General features: G+C 37.1%; 1 protein-coding gene across 1 annotated transcript; it reads right to left on the reverse strand.

Annotated features, from left to right (window-relative positions):
* Positions 1-13: 13 nt before the first annotated feature.
* On the reverse strand, positions 14-27261 carry LOC104158791 (adenomatous polyposis coli protein-like; the record flags this gene model as incomplete). The annotated part of the gene is made up of 5 exons (XM_009696535.1): positions 27109-27261; positions 8156-8240; positions 7015-7216; positions 1758-1866; positions 14-127 (listed from the first exon to the last, which is right to left on the reverse strand). Coding segments are annotated over exons 1-5 (645 nt in total), but the record flags the coding sequence as incomplete, so codon positions are not given.

The raw sequence follows: 27261 nt of genomic DNA on the forward strand, positions 1-27261 counted from the left end.
AGACAAACTATACCTGTGCTCGCTTCTCCATGTCCTGACAAGTACCTAGTTGTTCTTCCATTGCAGCTCTGATCTGCCTTGCCTCATACTCCAACTGCCTTCTGGTCATATCTGTTTGCAAGGAGAACTGAAATTGAAGTACAGAGAAGGCATTTTAGTAAATAACATTTATGTAAACTATGTGTTTCTCTGAACAATAGCAGAACAATTACTTTTCCATATCAAACTTCATAAGCAAACAAAACATAGTAATAGATCCTTAAAATATGACTGCATTATTAAAACCAAGAACACATAACATTGTTTAACCGACAGGTTACCTGCAAGTTTTGTGTGTGACTAAATATAACAGATAAACACTGATACAGTACCATTCACTAAAGCCAAGAACATCTGGCTACTAAAGTATGTAAGCATACCAACAAAATTGTTATGTGTGCCGTCTGAATCAGTATTTTCAAAAGTACACAGAGATATCAAACTACAGCACATAGCGATGATATTCCTATTACTGCTATCTAGCCTACTTTTAACTATCCTGTGAAAAAAGCACAAGTGTTTAATTCAGGAACAACACCATAGCTTAAGGGAAGACATTCCAACTGATACGTTTTTCAAGGCAGGAGTAAAGCACCTCACTGGTTTTGGACAACCACTCAGTTTGCCAACAAATGAGTGTCCAAGAGCAGTCCTCTCAGAAGACTTCACCAAGGTCAATTCAGAGAGTCAAAAAGAGACAATCATCTACAAATATGTAAAATGCTATTAAAAAGAATAGGATCTGTCATTCTGTTGTGGCTGGAGTTAAGTAGTAATGGATATAAATTGCCACAAAAGAGATTTAGTGTAGATGTTAAGTAAGACATTCTAACCATAAGAAGAGCTAAGTTAATTCATTACCTCTGAAAACGGGGAGACAACCTTAAAACCTATGACAGTGTGCCACAGATACAGCTGACAGTGCCTTTGGGAATGGGCTGCACTTCCTCAAGATCCTTTTCAGACCTTCCCCCCTTGCTTCTGGTGCTCTGGTAAGCTCAGCCATGACTCAGTGTTAGATTTGCTGAAGTCCAGTTGCTTCACCCCAGTCACAGAAGTGTTTCCACTGTTTCCATTTCCAGAAGGCTGACTGATTTCTAATCACGTATGATTCTGTAAAGATGGGCAACCAGGTCTTCCTAACACTGTGTGTGTGAAGGAATGGACTGCAAATATATCCAAGCTGCTGGGGTCTAACAGGAAAACCTGTATTATCTGCGCTATCAGATACCTCTATTACGCCAGATAATGGTGACTTGACTATAAATAGTTTGGAGATGCCAAGGTGAAAGCTTAGAGCAACAACACCTGCATAGACTATAGCACCACTTTGCTTGCTGTTATGAACTAAGAGCTCCTGTGTACATTGTCTCTTAAGCTAAAATTGCTCTCAAAACTAGAACCCACTGAATAACAGAACAGATACAGAAAAGACCTTTGGGGGACAGTTAAAGAACCAGCACACTGACATGTAATTCATTTGTCATAGCGACTTTTCAGTGCTTCTATCACTGACATTTATACTAACAGGCAGGAATTTTAATGTGTAAAATTATATATGAAAAAATGCATAATTTAAGTTAAGTTGGCTTTACATAGTGAATAAAATATGTTTTTAATTGATAGTAGAGAATGTCACCAAATTCATAAAATATACACAGCATCTAAACAGAGATCATAGCACCAGATACACGATCAAGCATACTGAAGGTACTTACATTTTCAGTAAGGGGGAGACTATCAATCCTTTTAGTCAGGTTCTGAAGCTGGGCGTAATACCAGTCCTTTTCTTTCTCTTCCTTCTCAAGCTCCGCAAGCAAAAGAGATCTATTAAAAATAAAAGTGGGAAATGTCTCACTATTAAGACCTCATTACCATATGTAGGTACAGAAATAGGCACTGATGCTCATAAAAAAGGTTAAATGAGAAACAAGGGTTGAAGAGGGCACTAAGATGATATTGGAGAAGGTGGGTGCAGTTCCCTGGCCCTGGTTAAGCAAGTCACTAGCTTCTTGTATATGGAGTCCACATCTATAAAAGAGGAAAATACCTACATTTCTCTACAAAATCACTCTGAAATCTAAAGCTAAGAGGCATTTTGTGAAAACACAAAACAGTTACTAGTCATGTGTTAACATGTATCCTGCTTCTTTTAGACAATATGCTTTGTAAAATGCATCAAACTACATTTAAGAAAAGGCCTGGATTTTACAGGAGCATATACATCCCTGAATCACACTATTGAATTAAATTATCTGATCTGCCTTTGCAGTGTCTCCTGACTAACTTTGTCACCCATAACAAAACTATGGCAAAGCACACAAAATCAAGTTATTTCTATGAGTATTAAAATACTTCAAAAGAGTATTTTCCATCAAATATTATAAACAGGATACACTTGCAGCTGTTTAAAACATTTTAAATGGGTATCATAAGCATACTGCATACATGAGCAGTATGAGAAAGGTAAGATTATTAATATAGACAGACTACCAAGAAAAAAATCATTAGAAATTTAGTATACTATTTTATTAGTCCTTCACGAACTGCACTTATACAGTTGTAAATCTTATCAACATAGTTACACAGCATTCATTGTCACAACTCTTTTCAAAATGTGTATTAAAATTGTCAGGCAAAATTTGGCTAGTAGGAGTATACAGAAAAGCCATTCTTGTTTTTTTGTGGGTGGTTTTTTGGCGTTTTGGTTTTTTTTAAACAACTTTATTGGTTTCTTATAAATGCTTCTGTAAGCACTCTTCTTCTAACATTTTAACATTGCTCATTAACATTAACAGAAATGCTAGAATCAACACTTAGCCGGAAGACAGAAAGTTGCATACAAGTTTGCCCAGTACTATTTCCCATCCCTTAACTTCTGCATCTCTCTCTCTAAACTCAGTTTGCGGTCTTCCTGAGCAAGAGCCATGTGAACCTTTATAAACCACACAAACACATTATGGATAATTACTGTAAGTCATTAAGGACAAAAACATAGAATACAACAAAAAAAACAAATTCCCTTTTTACCGTCTTGGGTGCCCATGCACCGGTTGTGTCCAGTTTGTAAAATCAAATTTGCAAAAGCATAATTAATGCATCCTTATAAAAAGTATTTTTACCATATGCAAATGTGAAAGATCTGACTAATTCTGCCTCTGGATGTCAAAGAACTGGTAGTAGAAACCAGAGGGATTACTTTCAGCTAAGTGAACATGTGATTAAGTTCCTACATTGTAAAATGTAGGGTATTCAGTTTGTGAGACACTGTGTCATTCAATCTGTTTTGACACGCACAACGGATGCTAGAAGCAAGAAAAGAACTTAGGAACCATCAGTGCTCCATAAACAACATAATGCATGACCTGAGGGTGACTCCTTTAATTTAATAGTATCATTTTTGCTTCTGAGTAATGCTTTATTTGGGATTACTAGTTTGGTATTACTGCTCCATGAGAATTCAGGTTTTAACGATGTCTTTAAGGGCTCTCAGCACAAAGCCTGAAGGGCTGGTACAACTACAGCAGGTTGCATTTCAATTTCCTTGAAAATAAGCAGCAAGTCTCTGTAGATGTGTCTGATAAACTGCTCCTGCACTTAGCACTCCTATCAGATACTACACCAACCAGAAGTATAGCTTCTTCTCAGCCTTCTGGAACTTCTTGAGGTTAGGAGAGCCTTTATGGTGGAAGAGCTGTTACTGATCATGGAAAAAAAAATTGATGGAAAAACCTAGCACAGCTATTCCATCTTTTTATACCTCAAAATTGTTTACATCAGGTTTTCCACAGATTCAGAGAAAACTGTTCTCCGTCATACACTGTCAAGTTCAGTGAGAATGGAGCAAGGGAAATGAAGTAAGCTTTTGGAACTTTACACTATTTTTATGAGTTAACAAAAAATTTCCAATTTGAACTGCTTTTCTGAAGGGTGAGTGTTTCAAAAGACTTCTCTCTACTGTGGTATTTGTGAAGCTCCCAACAAAATATACAGCTTAATGAATGCAGAAAATTGGTTTCTTCTTTTGGAAGTTTTTTCTGCATAATTACATCGATGTTATTCCCAGCTAAAAGGGAGAAAGGAAACAAACTACATGCTACTTTACATGCATTATGTAAATTACAATTATAATGAATACTTTCATTTCAATTAGTAGGTGATAAAATAAAACCTTGAAAATGAAACACTGCTGATAGATGCTGTGTAGACTTATAAATAAGTCGTACAGTCAGCAAAGGGGAGGTAAGAATAGGAGGAGAAAGAAGTTATGAGACAGAAAATGCTCAAAATCAACATTAAGAAAATAAAAAAGTAGTCTCATAAACCAGAAGGAATAAACAAGGCATAGAAACATTTTCATAAAAAATTCATCGTAAGATTGTCATCTCTAGTGGTAAATTACAGAATTTGCAAAGGTGAGCTTATTAAATTTACTAAATTGCAAAGGGAAAACCAACACAAAAAGTAACCTCCAGTGTACTCTGAAAAGTTTTGTTGTTGATACAGTGTCTTACCAAATAAACCTGGAAATAGCCAGGGAAAAATGGGGAGATACTTAATGAAAAGTGTATTCTAAATTGGCAAGTAAAAGCATACACCCCCCCCTTTTTTCAATTTTGAAATTAGAGAAGAGCTAAGCAAATGAGAAAGAGGCAATTTCATCTTCATTCTGGTAAGTGAATCAATTGATTAATTTTATTCCCCTCAGAAGACCACTGTTACCCAAGCTAAATAATTTTTTCAATACAAAACAAATGTTAGCAATTTTTTTCTTGTTTCTTACTTGTTTACATTAATAAACATCTAGTGAATTAGTTTATTAATAAACATCTTGTGAATTTGCCAAGTTCACACATAGTTAATACACGATTTGGTCCTCGCCTAAACACCGTTGCCCATGAGCAGCATATATTGTGCCAGTGTGTTAACATACTGAGTGGAAATGTTCCCCTGCTGCAGGTTTCCAAAAACCACTCTTTTCTTCTAAATCATTTTAATATTTTGAGGCTTGTCAAGTTCCATGAGTTCTTTGAAAATCTGTTTAAGTGCCAAAAAAAATAATCTAGTAGCAAATAACACATGTTTATACATATGTTTAGAAACACAGAAACTTAGTAAGTATGCCAAACAAGTTCAGACACAAAGCATAGGAAAATAAGTGGTTAATTTTCTTTCAGAAATTGTAGCAATTTCAGATGCATGGTCCTACACCCAGATTCATTTGGCTACCCAGGGTCCACACCAATGCCCTACGTGTTCTTACAGGTCCCCTGAAATAGCATAAAGAATAGAGCAGTTTGGATCACCCATCATTTCACTAATAATGAATCCCGATGTGATCTGGCCACGCCTCTACAGATCATCTTCTCCACAGCACAAACCTTTACTCCATCAGCTCTGACAATAACACTGCCCAAGCTCATCTGAAATTAAAATATCCTTATCCCTTTCTTTTTTTCATCGTTATTCGGAACAAAGACCAGTTCACCTCCTAAGCTGTCTTTATTGCTGAGAAAAATGTCCAAAAAACTATCACCTTAGAATCCAAGAGAGGAGGAAAGGATCACAGATCATAAATCAGATGTGCTGACCACCTTGAAGAACTCCAGCTGCTATAAATTAATACTCTCTGTTCCAAGTGACCTGGAGTTCACTTGAACCATAACTGAAAGTGCTAACTACACTTCAAGATTTTAGTATCACATGTGGTAAGAAACAGCACTGGAAGAATACAAACAAGTACTTCTGTTAAGATGAAACGTGACAGACACATTCGATTCTTGATAACTGAGACGAGCAAGTGGGAAGAGATTCCCAAATTCCTAAATATTCTTATACAGCTCCTCAGGAATCCAGATTTTATGCAATGGAACAAATATGACTAGTGATCCTGACAACGAAAAAATGAAAAAATAGTGTGGCTGCTAGAAGAGGCTCAGTACAGACCCATGGGAAGTTACTTTCATTCTACTGATAGGACCAAAAGAAAGGGACCTAGACATGGTATCTTGGATGAAAAGTGTACTCCTTTCAGCTCTTGACTGCAAACATTTTACTGAACATCCCAGGAAAGGCCCTTTAGAGGAGAGGTTTCTGAAGGGTTGGCCACAAATCACTTATTACCCACTTTACTTTTGTATTACAACTCCAAAGTGGATTTTTTTTGCTTGCTAACAACTACTAAGCATAAAAATACTGTGTTGCTGTTTATTTGACTTTGCAGCCCTCAGCTTGACATCCCATCCATTAAGTAACTGTCAATGACCAAATCTTTAGGAAACCTTGTCTTACAGACAGGCTTCTGAAAACATCTGGGATTTCAGTCAGGTTGATTTTAAGATATAAAGATGTCTTCAGTGGAAACAGCTGCATCTCTCTTACACTGCATCTCCTTTGTAAGTGATTGATAAAGTGCTACAAATCTGCATTATGGCCTGAAAGTATGTTCTTCCTATTAAATGGATACCACTACCTTCCAAGAAAAGATATTCCATGATGTGAGCACAGAATCACTAGGTAAATGTCTGCTAATATTAAATAACTGATCAACTAGCTATGGTAGTTATAACCATTTGCAAAAAAGAGAAAGAGATCGCACCATCACATTGTTACAGTTTCAGCACTTACTAACAGTGGTGAGGAGATATGGAGGATGCTCTACCCCTTCTCTCTAAACATATTTCAGATGCTGACAATCTGCTGATCAAAATAAAAAAATCTTCAGCCAACAAAGAATAACAATGAACTGCATATATGAAGAAGCATTAGAAATCGTATGATGTGGTTTAAGATTTTTTTAATATTTTTTTGTGTGCATCTAAGTATAGTTTAGATTCCTGATTTCCTTACCTGTCAAGATAAATATACCAGTGATCAAAACTACATGCATGATAGCTGAATACTAAGTGTGTCAGTAAACTTTCAACTTACTATTAGAAGTCAATCCATACTGGACGAATAAACAAAGAAATTTACCTCTCTTTTTCTAGCTCTTCTAAATAACCAGTGCTTTCTCTGCTTCCATTCACAAATCCTCTTCTTGGAAATGACCCCATGGGAACAGGACTGCACTCTCCTGAACGGCTTGACACAGACCCTTCCCGGCTCCCATATGAACGCACTGACACCTTTGGCCTTAACTTCACTCCAGGGAAGTTGGTACTTTCCAAGTTCAGTTCTGGATAACAAAGAGCAAACATTTTCAGAGTTAAAGTTCAGCAGCAGAAATTTAAAAGATAATTTCTCTCTTAATTTCTTATTTCCTGAACAAATCCATGACATTTTGATGGAAACATTTTGCATGGAAATCCACAGAACATAATATGAACAAAAACAATCTTAATGGTACACTTGGAGAATACTAGTCATCTGAACAGATGGCCAAACTGCAATCCTGACAGTTAGAACAGTATCCCCACATGCACCTGCCTCTTTCCAGAGGACTTAAGAAATGGGCAGAGTTTTGCATAAATGTCATATGATTTGTTCTTGTGGCCCACTTCCTAATAGCATCTTTCTTAGAGATCCTGCAGAGGATTCACTGTCATGTAAATGACAACAACTCTGTTCACCACTGGGCCCTTAAATGTAGACATCCCCTATGGTATTTCTGGCTCAGTGGTAGGGATAATGGATGTATACAGGGAGTCAGTGGTCTGGGTTTGCTTTGCACATCCCACATAATGGGATGATGTGCATTCCAGCACATACTCTAGGGAAGGGAGCACCAGTTTGCAGCACAGCAGATACAATTCCAGCAATACGACATGGAGAGGGCAGGGCATGTAAACAGGTTTAGAAAATTTGTGGAACTAATCCATCATTAAGTTAAACAAATGTATTTTTTTCTGAAGAACTGAATGAATGCAAGTTTTATCAAAAGTAATTCATATGAAGTCCTAGAGAAACAGTAGCAGAAGCATAAAAGCAGCATAGGAACGTATTTTCTTTGAGAATGTGTCTTAAAATGCTTAGTAAAAATAACAGGCACTGAGACTATGCCTAACCATCAAAGTCAGCCCTGGAAAGAATATGCAGCTGAGTTAGAAAATTTTATCCCAAAGAAAAAACAACTGAGAAACAAATGAACCTACTTAAAACATAATTGTAGATCTACCTTTAAGTCGTTCCAGTAAGTCAATTTGTCCAGAAGACGCCATTGCCTCATCTTCAATACTTCCTTGTAGCTGTTTCAGCACCTCCTGTAAGAAATTAAGCTTAATTAAGAAATCCTTACAATAATAAACCACAAGGTAAATACATCTTATCCTGCCCTCTAGCACACATTTATATAACGGCTACTGAAACACCAATATAAACTGTATTTCATGTGAGCAGTGATCAAGCATCATAACTTTAACTGCCATCAAATATATTCTATAGTATTTCCCCAAGTACTGTCACAATGTAAATTATATCCTGAATAACTCATGCTCTCTGGTAGTCCAATCTACCAGCTTATTTAAAAGTTCTTCTCAAAGTGAATAGCAGTTATCTTGAATTTACAGATGGAGAAATGGAAGCACAGAGAAATTAGTTAAATTTTTCCATCTGTGCACCTGAAGTTAGTCTTGTAAAGATAAAATCTGGATACATAACTATCACACTTTTTAAACGTCAAAGATATCAGAGCAGAAGTAATCCCTAGGACATATTTTCTGCGAGGCCTTAGTACCACTGTAAATCAGCAAGAAAAGTCACATTATTCTTACTACCACTACTGCTGCCACCACCAGACCTATGAGGAAAAGACTTAGGATTCCTTCATGGTGTCATATTATTTGGCTTATTACTACTACCACCACCACCATGCCTACAAGAAAGACATTTATGACTTTTTTATGCAGCTGAAGCTTCAAAGCCAAGAATTGCTGTGTGCTATTCAAACTATGTATGATAAAATTATACAGCTGAAGGAACGTAGTTCTAATGCACAGAAAGATTCATAGTAAACAATGACTACTACACTAAAAGGGGCCTGTAAGCCCCCAGGTCCCTAATGCTTAGTGGCCTAAATTCACGTAGAAAACTAAATGCAAGGTAGAGAATGCCTTTTCTATATCATAATGGTGGATACATCAATAGCAAAAATAAACTGAAAAGACTGGCCACAAGGCAAAAGCCCTTACTGGAATTTAAAATACCATTTTTCATACTGTGGCATAGAAAATATTTTTAGAAGCAGCAATAGTCAGGAAATTAAAACAATTCTAAATAATGAAAGGTATTCCATACTTTTCACACATAGACTCTACACTCAGAATTGTACTTTTGTTCAGACCTGAAAACAAATTAATTTTGGACAATTTAAAAGATCTCCACATCACTTTTTGCTCTTTTAAGAGGTTAGCATACCTTACTGTCAACATTAATGGTTCTTGCAACTTGTACAAAAGGTACCTTTGAAAAGAGCAAAATGCATTTAAAAGGACACAAAATGGCATCTACAAGAAGTCAAGATGTTCTTTAAACAGACACACTACCGAGCTTTTCTATATTCAAAGTGTTGTACCAAAAAAAAAAAAAAAAAAGAAAGAAAGAGCATTTTGAGTAAAGAACTGCACAAGGTTCTGGGAAAATAACCTCCAAGCACCAGACTCAGAGCAAATGGTAGCAGCACAATCACTGCAGCCACCCACTGTGTAATTAGAAGCTGGTACTCCAGAAAGAAGAATTCTGGAGTACAGACACACTAATTACATTGACACTGTTTTGTGGAAATAATTCTGCAGGTGGAGTTGAGGTCAGATTTCCTAATTTACATGTTGCCTGCCTGATGGAGTCAAGGTGTGTCCCCGCATTCGCATTTTAGTTTGGATCAGTCTGACATCAGACTTTCATCTGCTCCAACGCCTGTACTTCAGTTCACATTGCAGGGTGATCTCAGAGCATGAACCGAATTCCTTTCCAATCCAACCAAGCCAGCAGTTATACTCAAGACTACTAATGTGCATTCACTCCATGGGACCAGGCTGGAACTAGTCCAAAACCAAAATCCCCTGAAACATATATAGTATGCACACTGGGTCCTCAACATAATTAATCTACAGATCTGCTCTTACTGCACTACCTGTTCATGCTGGCATAGCCTTTAGCATCAAGTCTGGTGTGATAAAATCACTACCCTTGTAAAGACATCTCCACTGTGCTTGTGCTTTTAAGTACATTCAAGGGCATCTGATTAGCCATATGGCCCAGTCATCTCTATACATAACATCTGCCTTGGCAGCAAAGTCAGACAAACAAGTAATCTGGTATTTTTCAAAGAAGAGCTCCTACATTATCTGACACAAGGGCAGATAACATTTGCAGACAGCAGTCTTAGCTTAAAAGTCTAAAAAGGCAATGAGGATATGTGGTCTTAGGAGTTCTACACGCTTCTGGAAGACCTGTCAGCTCAAATAAATTCAGAACTAACTAATGAATCTCTTTCCTCTGAAAGCATCACCTTGGTGCAGGGAAAAAACCCAACCCAAACATCCAACTTCTCCTCCCATTCCCTTCTTAGAAGCATCTTTCTCACCTCTCCGTGTGGCAGTTCCACTATTTCAGAAATTGTACATTCAGGATACTTTCCTACATAACGAGTCTTCCTGCTTCAAGAGCCAGTATGAACAGCTAACTGGAAATACTATCACCTTGTCCTGTGCTACCAAATTACCTGACTGAGGTGTCCAGGCAGCTAGGGACTGCTCTTTCTGAATATTGGTAACAATTAAACATTAGCATACTGGGTCATCTTTCTCAATTTTCTCTGCTACAATTAATTAATTTAGGTTGTGACTTTTAGTTTTTAAATTCTCCCCTTTTGTTCAACAGCACATGTATTTTTTTCAAGTTAGGTAAACTATTCTTTTCTGTATTTTTCTACATTTCTTTTCTATAGTACCATTGCTAAGGTAACAATGCCATTATGAGGCTATGACATCAATTTCAAACTCAATCATGGCACACTTTGAAATCTAGGCTGACAAAGCAGACAAAGGTTAGAAAGGGATATGCAGACCCTGGGCCAGCTACTGGTGGAAAAATGAGGCAGTGTGCTGAAATCACAAACTGGGGAATTTACAATTTTACTTGAATATTCTGCAATAACCTATTTGGAGGAAACACGGCAAGTTACCTGTTACTGTGAAAATGCAATTTTTTATTTATTCACTTATTGTAACTGCAGGACTCAAAACTAACGCTGTTTATGTGCAGTGCTCCCATTTCCCCCCAAGATTAAAACACTGCTTTGAAATACTGTTTTTCACAATAATTTTGTATTACATTTGATATCATGTCTGCTAAATATTGTAAATATATCTGTAAATATACAAATAAACCTAAATCAATTTCACTGAAGTTAAATTCTGTTTAGTTATGAAAGTCTGAACAAATATATTCGTAGTGATTTATAGCACTGTTCTAATCAAATTCTTTACTGACTTAGTAGTGACTTACCAAAAAAATACACAAATGTAAGTGTCCATAAGGAAGGCTGCAGAAATTTTTTTCTGTTCTTTTAAAGAATGTAAGTCAAATTATTTTAATGGTTACTTAAGTATAACCTAGTTTATATTGTCCTACTGCAGAAGTACAAAAGAATGCTTTTGGAAATGGAGCTGGCCCTCTGACTCATCATCATTTAAAAAGCTTTCTGTCTTCACAGTCTCTGGACTGTGAAGTACAGAAACAATGTCATTTGTTTTGTTTTGTTTGGACTCTATGAATACAGTCCTGACCTTATAACTATTTTATTGATAATTAAATAAAAAAGATCAGACCTGTCAGCAAGTAACTGGAAAACTACTGAGAAGAAAAGCACCTTAACTAACAGTAGATGCACCCAGCTAAGTGGTAAGGGTTTTAAATAAAATTGCTTAAGGGCTTTGAATTTACCCAGGCTGCTAATAAAGAAAGGAACCACAGAGGAATAATGCTAACAATGCCAGATTTCAAATCCCGTTGAGTTAAGATTGAAAAGTATGCTTACATTTTTGAGAACTGTAAGTATAAATATTAATATTTAGAAATATTTCAAAATATGCTTATCTGTAAAAAGACATTCTGATTTAGACATACACCTCTCCTTTGGTGGGAAAAGGAGCGCTGATGACAATTCACACAAATTAGATACATTTGGTCTTCTGTAAACACTACTTGCTTTTCCTCCCACCTTTTAAATAGAGTAAGTTTTATTACTTCTATTCACTGTTCTAAAAGTTTTGGGTATTCAGTGAATGCAAAAATGTACGAAAACCATAACGAAAATTAAATACATCAAATTGCTGGCAGTAGTACGCCAGATATACTCACAGGCATACACTGGTACTCCAGTATCAGCTGGAATAGTAAGCCAACAAGATGTTTTGAAACTTACTGGATCTTTTAAAGGTAAGCACAAGCCTACATTTAAAGACTTCCAACAGAAGCTATTCTATCAATCAATTTTTGGTAAGACATTCTTCATACCTGTTCCTCCTTTTTAGCTAATAATGACACTTGGGCCTGTGTGAAGAGACATTCCTGTCATCTACACACGTGTATGTACACACTGTTTCTTTCAATGTTTGTAAACAAAATGCAAACTGAGTTATCCTTCAGTTTAGATTTTTCAGGTTATGCTTACCTTAGCACTGTATTTACAACATTTGAGTATAAAAAACAGGCTTAACTGCACCTATATGGAAAGTGTTTACAATTTCAGACAGTAATTGAACATCTATCTTAGCACCATATACGATAGGAATATACATACCGAATGACTAAGAACTACTTATTTTTAACCAAATCAGCAGTATTTTTAAATGAGAACGTTTCTGACAGCATTTGTACTCATGTTTTTAATCCAATATGCTGAAAACTTAACATACAGTTGCACTCTAAACTGAAAGTGATTTTTGAAGTTCAACCCAATGTTCCACATTGTTTCAATTATTATTTGTTTAAAAGCACAGGAAAAAGGTAACATATACTAAAAGCACATCCATGACTCAAATTCAACAAAAACATTAGATGTCAAAAAGCAGAAGGGGATGGACACCAGAATACTATTTTCTATGCATTTTTAGACAGCATAAACTTAATTTCAAGGTCTCACATGACCCTTCATAACTACATGAACTTGACAGTGCCTTAATATTATCACACATGGTACAACACTCACAGGGCCAAGTGAAAGCTATGGAAGAGGCCTTTTGCTCCTATACATTTTGGCGAATTACACTGCTACTACATCGAGCTTGGTGTGAGCCCTTCTAATTGCCTGAAGTGCCAAGCAATCGCTCCGGTTGCTCAACCCTATAACCAGGTCCAAATGACAACAGGAATGATGACAGCACTGCTGACTGAGGTGAAACACTGGAGCAACTCGACTTTTAACCTTGTAGAAAGAGGAAAGCATTTGTTATGTGAAATGATGTTGTTCATTTTAATTTCAAACAATGTCATTTTCTAAAAGAAAAATATTCGCTTGGTGCCACCATGCTCAAGAGCTGTCACTTGCTGTAACCACATACTGAAGTCAATACTACATTTTTAGTGCAAGCCCACTGTCAGATTAGCTAACATTATCTGACTTTATGCTCAGAAAGAATGCTGTCTGAAGTAATGGCAGTAACTATATATATATCACCAGCTCAGTTTCACCTAAATTTGAAAAAATCTTTTATTCAATTTTCCAACCAATTTGGATTCTGGTAGAATCTTTAGCATTGCAAATATCATGCTAAAAATATTACTTACTGTGAAACACGCTAACAAACTTAAAAAGACACAAATCAAACACAATATAATGGCCCTGCTGCTTCTTTACTACTTAAATAAATTCACTGATATTTTAAATGCCTGTGTTTTATGAGACGCTAAATGACTTTTATAACTGCATTTTTAGTTCACATGAACTTTAAAACAGTTATTTGCAAACGTCTGACTGCATTAGCTGTGCAGTCACTGAAGAGACACAATTCCCAGAATTCACCATTTGATTCCATTTGTACAGATCAGTTCAGCTTATGGGAGTTTCTTCCGTTCGCACATTAGAATTTATCAAATAACCAATACACATTAGTATCTTCAAAATTACTTTTTAGAGGATCTACCCATTGCACTATCCCTTGCATATCTATTGTACTACCACTATTCTTCCTTCCCAAGTCACAATCCTGATGTGACAGTGTCCTTTATGCACCATAAGACGGACATCACCGCTTGCCTCCTGAAAGGCATGGGTGCATGGGGCACCACAAAAACATTCTGCATGTGCAAAATCTAATTAAGAGTAAGGAAATTAATTTGAGAAGGAAGACGCAAGTTCACATTAGGAAAAAAAAAAAAGAAGAAAAAAGCATATAATATTTTCTGTGCTAACCATGATTACCATTTTTCCTTGAGACTTCAAAAGTTCAAGTACTTACATGTTGGGAAAGGATGTATTAAAATTAAATGGAAACCAAGCATATGCTGGAAAGAAAATACTGGATGAATTCACACAGCACAAGTTATAGAACCTCAGAATTTAGCATCTATTCCACAAATATTTATACAGGCAAGGAACATTACGGCTCAATCAAGGCCTCTTCTCCCTACTTGCTCACCAAACAATGCATTTGTTGAAAAACATTGAAAAATAGTATTTTCATGAGTAGAAACTAAAGTCTTTGACAATGCCTATTTTGAGGCTAAATTCCTAATGTCCATGCAAGACTACTAGGCAGGAAAAAGACAGTAGCTAGTACTCTGTCAGCTTGCCCCTAAGAGTTAATTATCCAGATGAACAGCCTTTGTGTGTAAGACTACATGCAGCTCATTTCACCCTCAAACTAGACTAGCTAGCTATTATCATGTACAGTAAGACTGCTCATGCAGGCAGTTAAACAAAGTAAATATGAAGACTTGAGGAAAAAAGTAGAAAGCTAGTATGGCTACACAAAGAACAGAACAGGGTACCACCATGTCCTGTCCATTTTTATCACACCAGATATGCAGGATGAGATGAATACAAAGTTAAACTAGGCTTTAACCAAGAGTGTATCTGCTGTGCAAACGCCTATATGGCCAACCATTTGGAAGAGGACCTGACTTTCAAAATGTCAGATCCTATGCTACTATTATACTTTCAAAGTTCTCCCTTATTAAATAGGTATAATGTGAAATTTCTACAGCTAGCTGATTTATTACTGTGCACAACAAAGACAGTTAGCTTGTAGTGAATTTTTAAAATCTATACTATTTCAGAATACAAAACATAATTCAGTTACGTTGTAAGCAAAATACACATTACTATTATTGAATCAAAATATTTTGCTAGGTTGTACTCAATGTAATTGGATTTTGAGCACTGTTTGTCCAGGATGCCATGGTGCTACGTGAGATCTGGATCTCACAATTCTCAGTGAATTCTCTCCTACTAGCTCAGCTGTCTGCAGACAGTGCTTCTGTTGGTGACTGCAGCTGTGCAATTTCCATGATGTACGTGACTCACTCGTAGTGGGATCACAGCCCATTCAAGAAGATACGGTTTGACTAAGAAATCCAGCTGACAGAAGAGGATGGAGTTTTAGTTCAGTTTTAACACTGTACAAAAATTATTTTTAATAAAATATATTTTCTGGGAAGAAAAAAAAGTTCAATTTTTTCCTGCAGTCTGCATTTCCATCAAGAAGTAACTTTCAAGAGAAATACTTGACTCTCTATAGATCATTATATACATGAAAATTTGTGCTTAAAAGACTTCATTTGCAGAGGTAAATTAGAAAATAACACTTTTATACAAGGGTATATTTTCATCCTTACTGTGAGCACTGAGCATACTAACTTTGGAAGGTTTTTGTTGTAGAATAGGTAAAATTGTATCATAAGGTGTACAAATCAGCTGACAAAATCAGGGTGGCATCGTCTACCTTAAAACTGATGTTTCGTTAATGTTTGAATGGCAAATCCAAATAAAATGCATTTTAAGTCTTTTTTCGGTGTTTTTTTTTCATTTAAAGAGAAAAAAAAGTAAAAATAAACTCTATTGTGTAAATTACCACTTTTTGTACTTTATTTCAATCACAAGGTTTGTTAGTGTTACAAGCAAAGAACAATCTGGAGGTCAGATTCACTGCAATGTTCCCACCACTGAAAACTGATATAAACAAGAATTGCACAAGAATTTCTTTATGATTTCGATTCACTTGATTACCTTCCAAAGCTTCTTTCTCAAAAGCAGTAAACTTATTACTCAAACTCCTCGTTTGCTACTACACCTTGAGCTGTTCTTCAAAACACTTCTAGTTTCTTCTACATTTCCCTTTATTGTCTGCTATAATTCATGTTCCTGCTTAAAGCTCCTCTAAAGCTGGGCCACAACAAAGTTCAGTGAAGTATCAAAGAAATCAAGACAAAGCCTCTACTGTGTGTCAGACAGAGCATGTATCAAAACAACCTTTAAAAAATGGAAGTTTAGAGAAGAAAAACAAGCTCTGTTAAGTCAGCAGAGTGCACAGTACCATACAAATAACTCCTAAGAGCCAAGAGTACAAAGTATATAAAAAAACCCCTTAACTTTGGCCTCAGACAGAATGCTGAGAAATCAGTCAGACAAAATGAAGTTGACTCATTAGAGTTGGCTGGAAGATGCATGGAAACAATGCCAGGACAAGGGCAGATTCAAGACAGGCACCACTTTCTGAGGTCCGCTACTTGCATGGCAATGAGCAAATGAAGAGCATGCTAGAAGGTTCTCATCAGTTGGTGACAGGCAGGCTAATTAAGGAGGGAAAATTTATGTTCAACTGCTGCTAGCAGCAAACAAAAAAAGAAGTTTCTTTCACTACCATCTGTATCCAGGTAAATAGGATTCTTCTCCAAAAAGCTGTAAGCCAGGCATGCACAGGCAGAACTAGGATGATAAAAAAACCCAAATGCCAGAACTGAACAAAAAACCCAAATGCCAGAATTGAAGGATACAGTAAAAAATGGTAACTTGTCCGCAGACTCATAGCAGCGTAGTACTGGCATCACAGGATGATCATGATGCTTTGCCAATGCTTCATAAATTGTACTGAAATGATGGCATCATATTGGCAACTTAAATTATTCAAATTCTTTGGACCTTTTTATATAACAATCTAACCACCTTGCTTTCCTAAAAAAAACCCAAAACCACTCAAAACCACCAAAACTTACTACTTTAATGTGACAAAATTATCCTAGTGCCATCTCATACAGAATTTCTGAAATTAAATTACCACACATTTTAGTCCCAATTGACATAAGTACAAATTTTCATCAAAAATGCTCTCCTGAAATTATTTGCTAGTGTTCTCTAGGAACATAAAAACTAATGCACTGGGGACCATGCTACTTTGCAGGTGGCCAGAGCTTTGTGGTGGATCTGCTTAGACCTTCTCATCAATACTTTCTGTTGAGCTCCCAAAGAAGACTGCAAAGTTTTTCAACAAAACAAAAAGCTAAACTATAAACCAGGATAATTAGCTAACCCTTTAATTAAAAATATTAACCATTTGAATGAAAAAAAATACAAAACAAAAAAATCTTTAACCTAAAGAGACACTTCAATCGCTATTCTTGAGTCAGTACAACTCCCTCAGTGCCTACGGTACCCTTGCAGGGCAGATGTGAACTGCAGAGCACAATATGATCAGAGAAGGGGGTCTCCACGACCAGCTAGGCAGAGGTCTCCACTTCCTATTCTATCACAGGCTCTTAAGATTCCTTCTTCAGCCATGGGTTCCCAGGCTGCTGCTGCCACCTTCCCTCCTTCACCCCAAGCCAGCATTTCCCCCTCAACTTCTGAAGGTCCCCCTCCCTCTCCTCACAATGCTCCACAGCTCTAGAAGGGAGGGAAATTCCTCCTTGTTCTCCTTCCCCCTTCTTAAGGGAGCATAACCCAGCTGGAGGAAAAAAAAAAAAAAGAACAGAGCCAAGTTGAAATGCTGTCCTTCACACTGCGACAGACCAAACACCCACCAACACCAACACCCCACCTCCAACAGCAGCAATGTACTGAGGATACATGAACGAAACAAAATCTGCTGTTCACTTCTGTTGTATGTCCCCTCCCAATCTTCCAGCTGGCCTTGACTTGCAGACTGCCTGAAACCATGTCTCCCGTGGTACTACCTCCTGATCAATTCTTTGGGCATCCAAATGATCCCATGGCAAAGACTTATCGTGAGAAACGAGCGTTGTTTTGTTTGTTTTCCACTTGCTATCTGATGATGTTATTTGGCATCCCTTAGATCTTATACTGAGGGAAACCATTCCCTATTAATCTTCCTCATGCTATTTATGATCCTTTAGAGTTCAACAACCTTCTTCCCATCCTGTCCCTCTCTCTCTTCTGCTCTCTTCACCTGAAAAGTCTCATTTTATTCAATCATGCCACTTAAGGAAGCTTTTCATATCACTTAACGTTTTTTGCACCTATACTAATTATACTAGACTCTTCCTGAGGAGGTTCATCAGAACAGGACATACCACTCAGCTTCTGGATGCAGCATGTGTCCATCTTCACATAATTATGGCTTTTTTGTTTCCCTACCTATGTTCAATAATTCCCAATACGAGACCGATTTTTTAGATCCAAACTAAGCACTAATGTGACAACTTATGAAAAACAACTGACATCTTCAGATATTTACAGTATCTCCAAGACCTCTTTCTATGTTGTTGCATGCTAATTCAGAACCCCTCATTACATATATGAAGTTAAGGCTGTTTTCCATCATGATTGTTTCATGCTTCGGAGCACTGAATTTTATTTGCCCTATATTCAATTCAGTCACCTAATACCACAAGATTCTTCTGCAGCCCTTCAACACTCAGTGTCCGTTTTTACAACACTGAAAATCATCAGTTTTTCACCTTACTCTTTTTTCCCAGATAATTTATGAATATGTTGAAAAAACACAGGTCATGGCAGAAATCTCACTCAGACACTATTGGTAAAATAAAAAAAAAAAACCAAACCTTGACGATTTATTCTGCTCTTTTATTTTCTACCTTTAAGTTGGATAGTAATCAAAGAACCTTCCTAAATCAACCTAGGTTCTTCAGGAGTTTTGATGAGGGACATCACTAAACTAATTTTAGAAATCCAAGCAGACTCATCAGCGCCAACATTGCTTACCTCCTACTCAACGATTCCTTCAAAAAACTTGTATTTTTGAGCTATGCTTCTCGCTAAGAAAGAAATGTTAACTCTTTGCTCACTAGTAGTCTGTTCCTTATTGTGATTTCTGACAACATGTCCATAACAAGATTGCAGGTCTGTAAATCATAGAATCATCTGTGCTGGAAGTGACCTTTAGAGGTCATCTAGTTCAACCCCCCTGCGGTGAGCAGGGATATCTCCAACTAGATAAGGTTGCTCAGAGCCCCATCCAGCCTGACCTTGAATGCCTCCACGGATGGGGCTTCCACCACCTCTCTGGGCAGCCTGTTCCAGTGCCTCACCACCCTCATTGTAAAAAATTTTTTCCTTATGTCTAGTCTAAATCTACCCTCTTTTAGTTTAAAACCATTACCCCTTGTCCTGTCACAGCAGACCCTGCTAAAAAGTCTGTCCCCTTCTCTCATACAGGCGCCCTTCAGGTACTGGAAGGCTGCAATGAGGTCACCTTGAAGCCTTCTCTTCTCCAGGCTGAACAACCTCAACTCTCTCAGCCTGTCTGCATAGGAGAGGTGCTCCAGCCCTCGGATCATTTTCGTTGCCCTCCTCTGGACCTTCTGCAACAGGTCCATGTCTTTCCTGTGCTGAGGGCTCCAGAGCTGAATGCAACGCTCCAGGTGGGGTCTCACCAGAGCAGAGTAGAGGGGCAGAATTACCTCCCTCAACCTGCTGGCCACACTTCTCTTGATGCAGCCCAGGATGCAGTTGGCCTTCTGAGCTGCGAGTGCACATTGCTGACTCATGTCTAGCCTGTCCTCTACCAGCACCCCTAAGTCCTTCTCCGCAGGGCTGCTCTCAATCACATCATCCCCCAGCCTGTACTGATACCGGGGGTTGCCCTGACCCAGGTGCAGGACCTTGCACTTGGCCTTGTTAAACCTCATGAGGTTCTCATGGATCCACCTCTCAAGCTTGTCCAAGTCCCTCTGGATGGCATCCCGTCCCTCAGGCGTGTCAACCACACCTCTCAGCTTGGTGTCATCCGCAAACTTGCTGAGGGTGCACACGATCCCACTGTGTCATTGATGAAGATATTAAACAGCAGATTTTCCTAAACTTTTTCCTTAAAAAGTGGCATCACACCTGCCACCTTCCATACCTTGTATGCTGAGACCATTTTAAACACAGATCCTGATCTTTGTCTGACAATCACAAGTGGTTGTTATAACTAGAAGGACTTAATGTAAAGGATCTTGCAGGAAAATTACATACATACATAGAAATTTAGTAAGCAATGCAGATGTCTGTCCGGTGGAAGAGCGAAAAAAAAGATTACTGAACTTTCTATAGTTTGACAGTGTATCATTACATTTAATGGGCAACAAATAAAGGAAGACACTCAAGGAAGCAAGTGGAAACATGCAGGCAAAGAATTTCAGGGGCTAGGGGGTACCTAACCAACAGAAGATCTCTCTTAAGCAGTCAGTCTGACATAGTGTGTATTATACAGAAGAGAAGCTCTGACCAAGAAGCCATACTTGATGAATTGCTGCAAGGAGGGAACATACCATAGAGGAACTTCAGGATCCATGAACAAACAAGAAATTACCGGCTGACAAAATGAAGAGTTTTGACAGAAGGGAAGTAATTTGCATAACTACAATTTTAAGTATGCAGATCTCATGATCACTCCAGTAAATGATTTCTCCTCTTTCTTAGGCTGTAGGCTGCTCTTTCTTTAAAGCCAAAGGGGTCATACCTCAATCTTCCCAACTGCTGAAGAGGAGAGGGAGGAACATGTCACACCTTCCAGTTCACAGTTTAGCAATTTCATACCCAAGTTGCTTTTGAACACTTGGGTGAATATAACTTATTTCTGATATTTTACTGTATCTGTTTTATTCCTTTGTTCTAAAAGTTTTATTGTTGACACTTAAATTCAAGACAGGGCCACTGAGATGTTGTCTGCATAGTAGGGAAATATCCTTAATCTCCATATAAGCAATTACTGTGGAGATACCACAACACTGGTTTTGGTTCATAAAGCAACTATAATCCACTACGTTGTATCTGACTTGACCTCATAACAGAAATAACAACGTATCAGATAACTCAGATGACTTGGCAATCACATTTCCAGTGACAGTTCTGGAAATGATGCTAATACTCTAATGTGTAACAGGATGCACAAAGAAATGCCTATCATACTAAGTTCAAGATTTAAATACACGCTTCTCAAGTTATACTGCAGTTTGCTTACTATGTGTAGGCTATTCACTAATAACAATTCCAGATCAAATATATCTATTTTAACCTAAGCATTTTGCCTCTGTGTACTGAATACTTTGCTTTCATAGCTAAACATAATTTTTCAATTCTTTTTTTCTGTATGCCTTGGTGAAACACTTCACTGTGTGTGATGCCAACTAAAAATCTTTTCTTCAAAGATAAAAGGAAAAAGAGAGAAGGCAAGATGAAGCTAAAAACCACTCTCCTTTTGGATAGAGACGGGAAAGTCCTGATATCTGACTCAGTAAGCAGCCCCAGAAAAATGTATAATTTCTGGTACCTTAGAAGAAAAACTGTTGTTAGATTTCTGAAGATCACAAACACGGGTATCCTTCAAATGTATTTACCTACCATCTACTTGAGGAACCTCATATACAGATAGATAGATACACACTACATATGTATACAGAATATGACAAATCAGAGGTCTCTGTGAACATGGTAGGCTTCAAATTCTAATTTGCAAGGACATGGTTTACCATGTTACATTGAACTAAAAATTCTTGTGCCAGTTACAAAAATATTTCCCAGCACCTCCTGTGCTTTACAATGAGGAGGATCATTAAACACTGATGATCAGAAACAGCTGATCAGAATAAAGTAGATTTTCAATGATAACTATCAAGAAATGGTGGCTAAGCAGATTGTATGACCACAAAATTGGGTTTGGTAAGTTAGAAGAAAACGTGATCATCTGCTTATCTCATCACAGAGACATCTGACAAAAGTAGTCACACATTCCAAAAGACAGAATCCCTCAGAAGTTATTTTAAAGCAAACCTTAAAATTCAGACAAGGGGGATAAAGGGTACCAACAGTATCTGAAATCTTATGTTACCACAAGCGTTAACTTCTAAAACTAGGATGTGATTCAGCCACTGGTACACCTGATGTAAAGGATCAGCATTCCTTTTCTTTTTTTTTTTCTACCTCTTGTGGCTCATAGATCACAAAATGCTACTTCCATGCAAGCCTGGCAAAGAGTTCAAGGCCAAAAAGTGTAACAGAGCGTGAAAGCATTGCAAGCCAGTTAGTTCCTGGAACTTTCTGAACATTAACCTTCTGTTTTTATAAACAAATGTATGGTAACAAACTCCAAGCTGGAAGTAGTACCTTTTTCAGATTCTCTCTTTTTCAAGAAACAAACAAGCTACTGTAACTGTCAAGTTGCTAACTAGCTAGTTAGTGTGCTACTCCTGCTAAGGATTTGTACATTCACCCCTTTAAATAGTCTTTAAAAGATATTATAAATTATATTTGCAGATAAAATAAAATGCAACTTAAATAATATTTAATTACAAAATAACATCCACTTCTAATAAGATACATGCTTTCTCCTATTCTCATGAATCCATCATGACAGAAACAAGATGAAAAACAGGCACCATGGTATCTTCTTTAGCACATTTACCTTTAATTCTGCTAATTTGAGTATTAATTAATCAACTTCACGAAGTATGCACAACACTGCAATAAAAACCTGGGATATTAGATTCTATAGGCTTAAAATTTCTTTTGCAACCACATTCAGTTATCTTACCTTAACATTGTGCAAATGCATTCAAATAAAAATCCTTAATATATCTTAGCATTTGCTTTTTTATTTCATCAAAATCCATTCCAATCCAACATAATAGCATCTCAAGGTTTACTACCCTGTTGTCTAATTAGTGGAAGAAACCCACACACAAACATCACCTATGTCAAAAAATAAACCACTCTTTGGATCTGCACTAGACACGATAGTAACTAGCTCTCTAGGACTTTGTCTTTTAAACTTGAATTCCTTCAAACAAACAAAATAACCAAAAAAACCCCACAGAAAATTATTGAAACTAAAACCTTTATATATGAGGACAATGATCTGCCAAAAAAACACCTTCCACAAAACAAAACACTTTAAAAAAATACCCAACCATGAATAAGTAGCTCATGATTTTCTGAGAACAAGAGTTTAACTACTGCCTTGTTTCTCTACAGTATATATTTAGCTGGTTAGAATATTTCTCCAAAAAATTCAAGACATCTGAATCAGTACTGACAGTCTTCCTATTTTATTACTGATACATGTGGACACAATACAGCAGACATCAAATAAGCTGGAAAATCATATGCAGAATATAATTTTAAGTGTACTATACAGAGGTGAAAGAGAGAATGTTTTGCATACAAAGCATCACATATAATAAAGACGAATTTCTTACACAAGAGAATATGCATTACTCATTTACTGTAAAATCCAAGCACTTAAGAGAGTGAGTGTGGAAATCAAACAGGACGTTATTCTTTTGCTACTTCTTGAGTATTTTAAGTCAAGTTACATATAACTATTTCCCCCCAGATTTTAAATGGGGGAAAAATGCTGATATGAATCAGCAATGACATTAAATATATATATATATATGCCACCCTTAACAAACAAATACTTGTCTTTTACAAGAACCAGGCAGGACAGTCTGACAAAAAGGCTCCTACATTTACATGCACAAAGTAGTACAGCTGACATCGGACTGCTTTTTGTCTCTTCATGAATTTTACAGGTTTTGAATTGGAAAAAAGCTATGCTCATTTTTTATTAAATTTGTCCATAATCTGTGTTTTCTGCAGTTACTGTTACTATCTACATCTAGTCACTGAAACTGTTTTTCTTCATTTATGGGCCAACATAGTTATTCCACTGACCATCAAGCAGCATATGTGTTGATTCAGAGAGAGCATTTTATCATACTGAACTGCTGTATTTCATCTGAGAGTAAGCCAATAGTAACAACTGAATTTCCCAAGTTAGTCATAATATTCAGAGGGATTTCTTTTGTCTGAACAGTTAATCCTAGGACAACACAAATTAAAAAATAAAGCAGACACTATTTTAATAATCATTTTGGCATCCCTATTATCACATTTATCTTTGTTTATCAATCATGTTGTTTTCTGGTCAAACGGACAGTTTTCACTTCTAAATATGAAATTTAGCTTTAAACATGAAGCATTCAGACATTGCTCTTATATAGGTCAGTAGCAGTTTATAATAAATACATGTGCAAGATGAGCTCATGTTAAGCTTTTAATTCCAGTATGATTACCTTGTATTTCTGAAATGGAGCGATTATAAAGATGAAGCACACTTGCATAACATTTTAACACTACTACTTCCAAAATTCCTTTAAAGATACAATATTGTCTTTAAAATGCCCTATTGCCTTTCACAACCAATTAAAGAATACAAGGCAAAGGGGGAGAAACAAGCGAACACATTAACAGTCCAAAGAATCACTGTGAGATGTTTCTTCACTAGCCCACAGATCAAAATCCATGGTGCAAGAACAGTGATGTTTGTCACAGAACCACAGCTTGTTTTCCCCACTGCCTCTCCCCTTCTCCCAATAATATTTGGCATTTTACTTGGTGCGAGGGGCTGCTAGGGCTCTGTGACACTTAAATGCTCCCAAAGGATCATTTTTTTCCAAAATATTTGGAAATGAACAGCTTACATGCTAGGAAAAGGGCTTTCAATCTCCACTGCTCTGGTTCTTCTAATGACTTTTCTTGTAATTATCCCTAATTAGGGCACTGGAACCATGCAAACCATGCAGTTCCTTTCAGTGGAATAAAGTCACTTTCTCTGAAAGCTTGCAAAACCAAAATTATCAAAACCAAAATTATCTCCTGACCAAACAGAATCCTGCAATGATCCCCATCAGACTTTACCCTCAGACTCCACTATCCTTCAGGTTCAAGTCAAGTCAAAGCTAGGTGTTGACCCTTTCCAAACACATCTGAAACAAACAAGGAAAATAAATGGCTTCCTGGTTCAGATGCAGGAGCAAGCACTCCTGAGGAACACCACTGATTAGTTCACAGAATATGGACTGGAAAAAAAAATAAAATCAAATTAACCTGAACAACCTCCTCCCTACTCATCAACCAAAATTAAAAGAAACATGTTGAGTTTGGTATTTGAATTGGAGTTTTTTTAGGATAAAGTCCTTAGATCTAGAATGGTATTTCAGAAGAGAAAAAATGTGGCATCTACTCTGAACATGCTCATAAGCACTCCTCTGTGGACTGTGATACAGTCACTTTCTGTTTGGTGGTCTGCCAGGTTTGAAGTAAGGACAGAAAGCTGTTCCACATCCCAAATTAATGCCCTAGAGATTGGCTTACACAGCTGATCTGTCTCTAGATCAGTGGAAGTTTAATTATCTGCACAGAAGCTAAAAAAAAAAAAAAAAGAAAAAAGAAAAAAGAATAGTATGGAGACAAAGAAGAGGAAAAAAAGACATTTTCGTTCTTCCTTTTTCAAACTATGAGGAAAATAATCTCTCCTGCCTTTCCCTTCCTTATTTTAGACTGCAGAGACAGGGAGGGAAGCGGAGTTACTGACAAATTTGTTATAATACCATCTTAAGAAAAACAGTATAAATGACAAAACTAGCTTTCATACACATAACTGAGCAAGCAAACAATTTTTTTTCCACAGCTGCTATGCCAACCACTGTTTCAAGCCGTTGGTATAAAGGACTGTAATTTCATTTTAATTTAGGTAGCAGAGCCATTTTCATTTTACACTACAACACAAAGATTAAATGAAACTGAAAAATCTGTGCTTCTTTCAAGTGCTCTAACTCATGACAGTGCTTCAGAACACAAGAAAATTGTTCTTCTTACAGGGAATATACAGGTCACAATCCATATGCTGGACGAAAAGAAAGTTCAGTTCTAAGTTTTTTTAATTGATATATTCATCAGATTACAATATTTACAAAAATAAAGATAGTTATAAAGGAACAGTAAGTCTGTGATATGAAGATTGGAAAGCAAGGAGATGGACATACAAATGTTTAATATTTAGAATATGCCTACCTGACATGAGTATATGCAGAGATACCAACAATTTCTGAGGTGTATTAACTGAGGTACCAAAAGCAGTCTGTTTTTGCTGGCTGTTAGCAAAAAGCAGCAGGATTTGTCACCTTAGGAAGAGCACTACATTAACGCAGCTCTAGTGCTTGTGAAATTCTTCCTTGTTCACTGTCATGGATCACAAGGATGCAGCTGTGTATGTATCTTCCTACTGATCAAAATCCATCTAAACTCCATCTGAGCCTAGTGCTTCCTCTTGGATAGGTGGCTCTGAAGGCCTACACCTAGTCAATCAACACGAGATGGACAGATCTGCATGAAATTGTTAAGTATGAATTTAGGCTCCAGGAGAGCCTGGAGAACTTGTGGTCTTATTTTCAAGTGAACTCCTTCTTTTGGGATGTTAAATACTATAATTGCAGTAAACCCAAAAATTTCTAAACCTACCTTAACACACTGCAAATCTCCAGTATCTCCCATGTTTTCAAGAGCTGAACAATACTTGCTTGGTCAAACCATGTCAGCAGATTGGACTTCCTGCTGGTAAGTACAGCAGTGCTAAAAAGGCAGTGCATATCATGACACACCAGAAAAGAAGCTGTTTCTAAAAAACTGTCTTGAAGTATTTCAATTTTCAAATTAAAAAAAAATAATATTCCTCACTAAGTAGATTTCATAGTTTTCCCTTACACAGCCTGGAAAAGAACTTCTGTAGGAACCTAAAAGCACACAAAACTTGTTGAGCAACTACCAGTCCATGACAGAAAAGGCAGCAACGGAAACGCTGATGCACACAGGCACAGAGCTTGCAATACCTTCATATTAGATGCCTCAGTTTCCAGTTTTGTTAGGTGATTTGAGTTATCCTCTAGCTCTTGCCGAAGGTTGGAGTTTTCCATCTTTAATGCCTCAACTTGCTTTAACAACTGATCATATGAAGCTGCAGCCATCCTGGGCTACTCTCAGCC

Source organism: Cariama cristata, unplaced genomic scaffold (genome assembly GCF_000690535.1).
Source record: "Cariama cristata isolate BGI_N322 unplaced genomic scaffold, ASM69053v1 scaffold20633, whole genome shotgun sequence".
Taxonomy (NCBI): domain Eukaryota; kingdom Metazoa; phylum Chordata; class Aves; order Cariamiformes; family Cariamidae; genus Cariama; species Cariama cristata.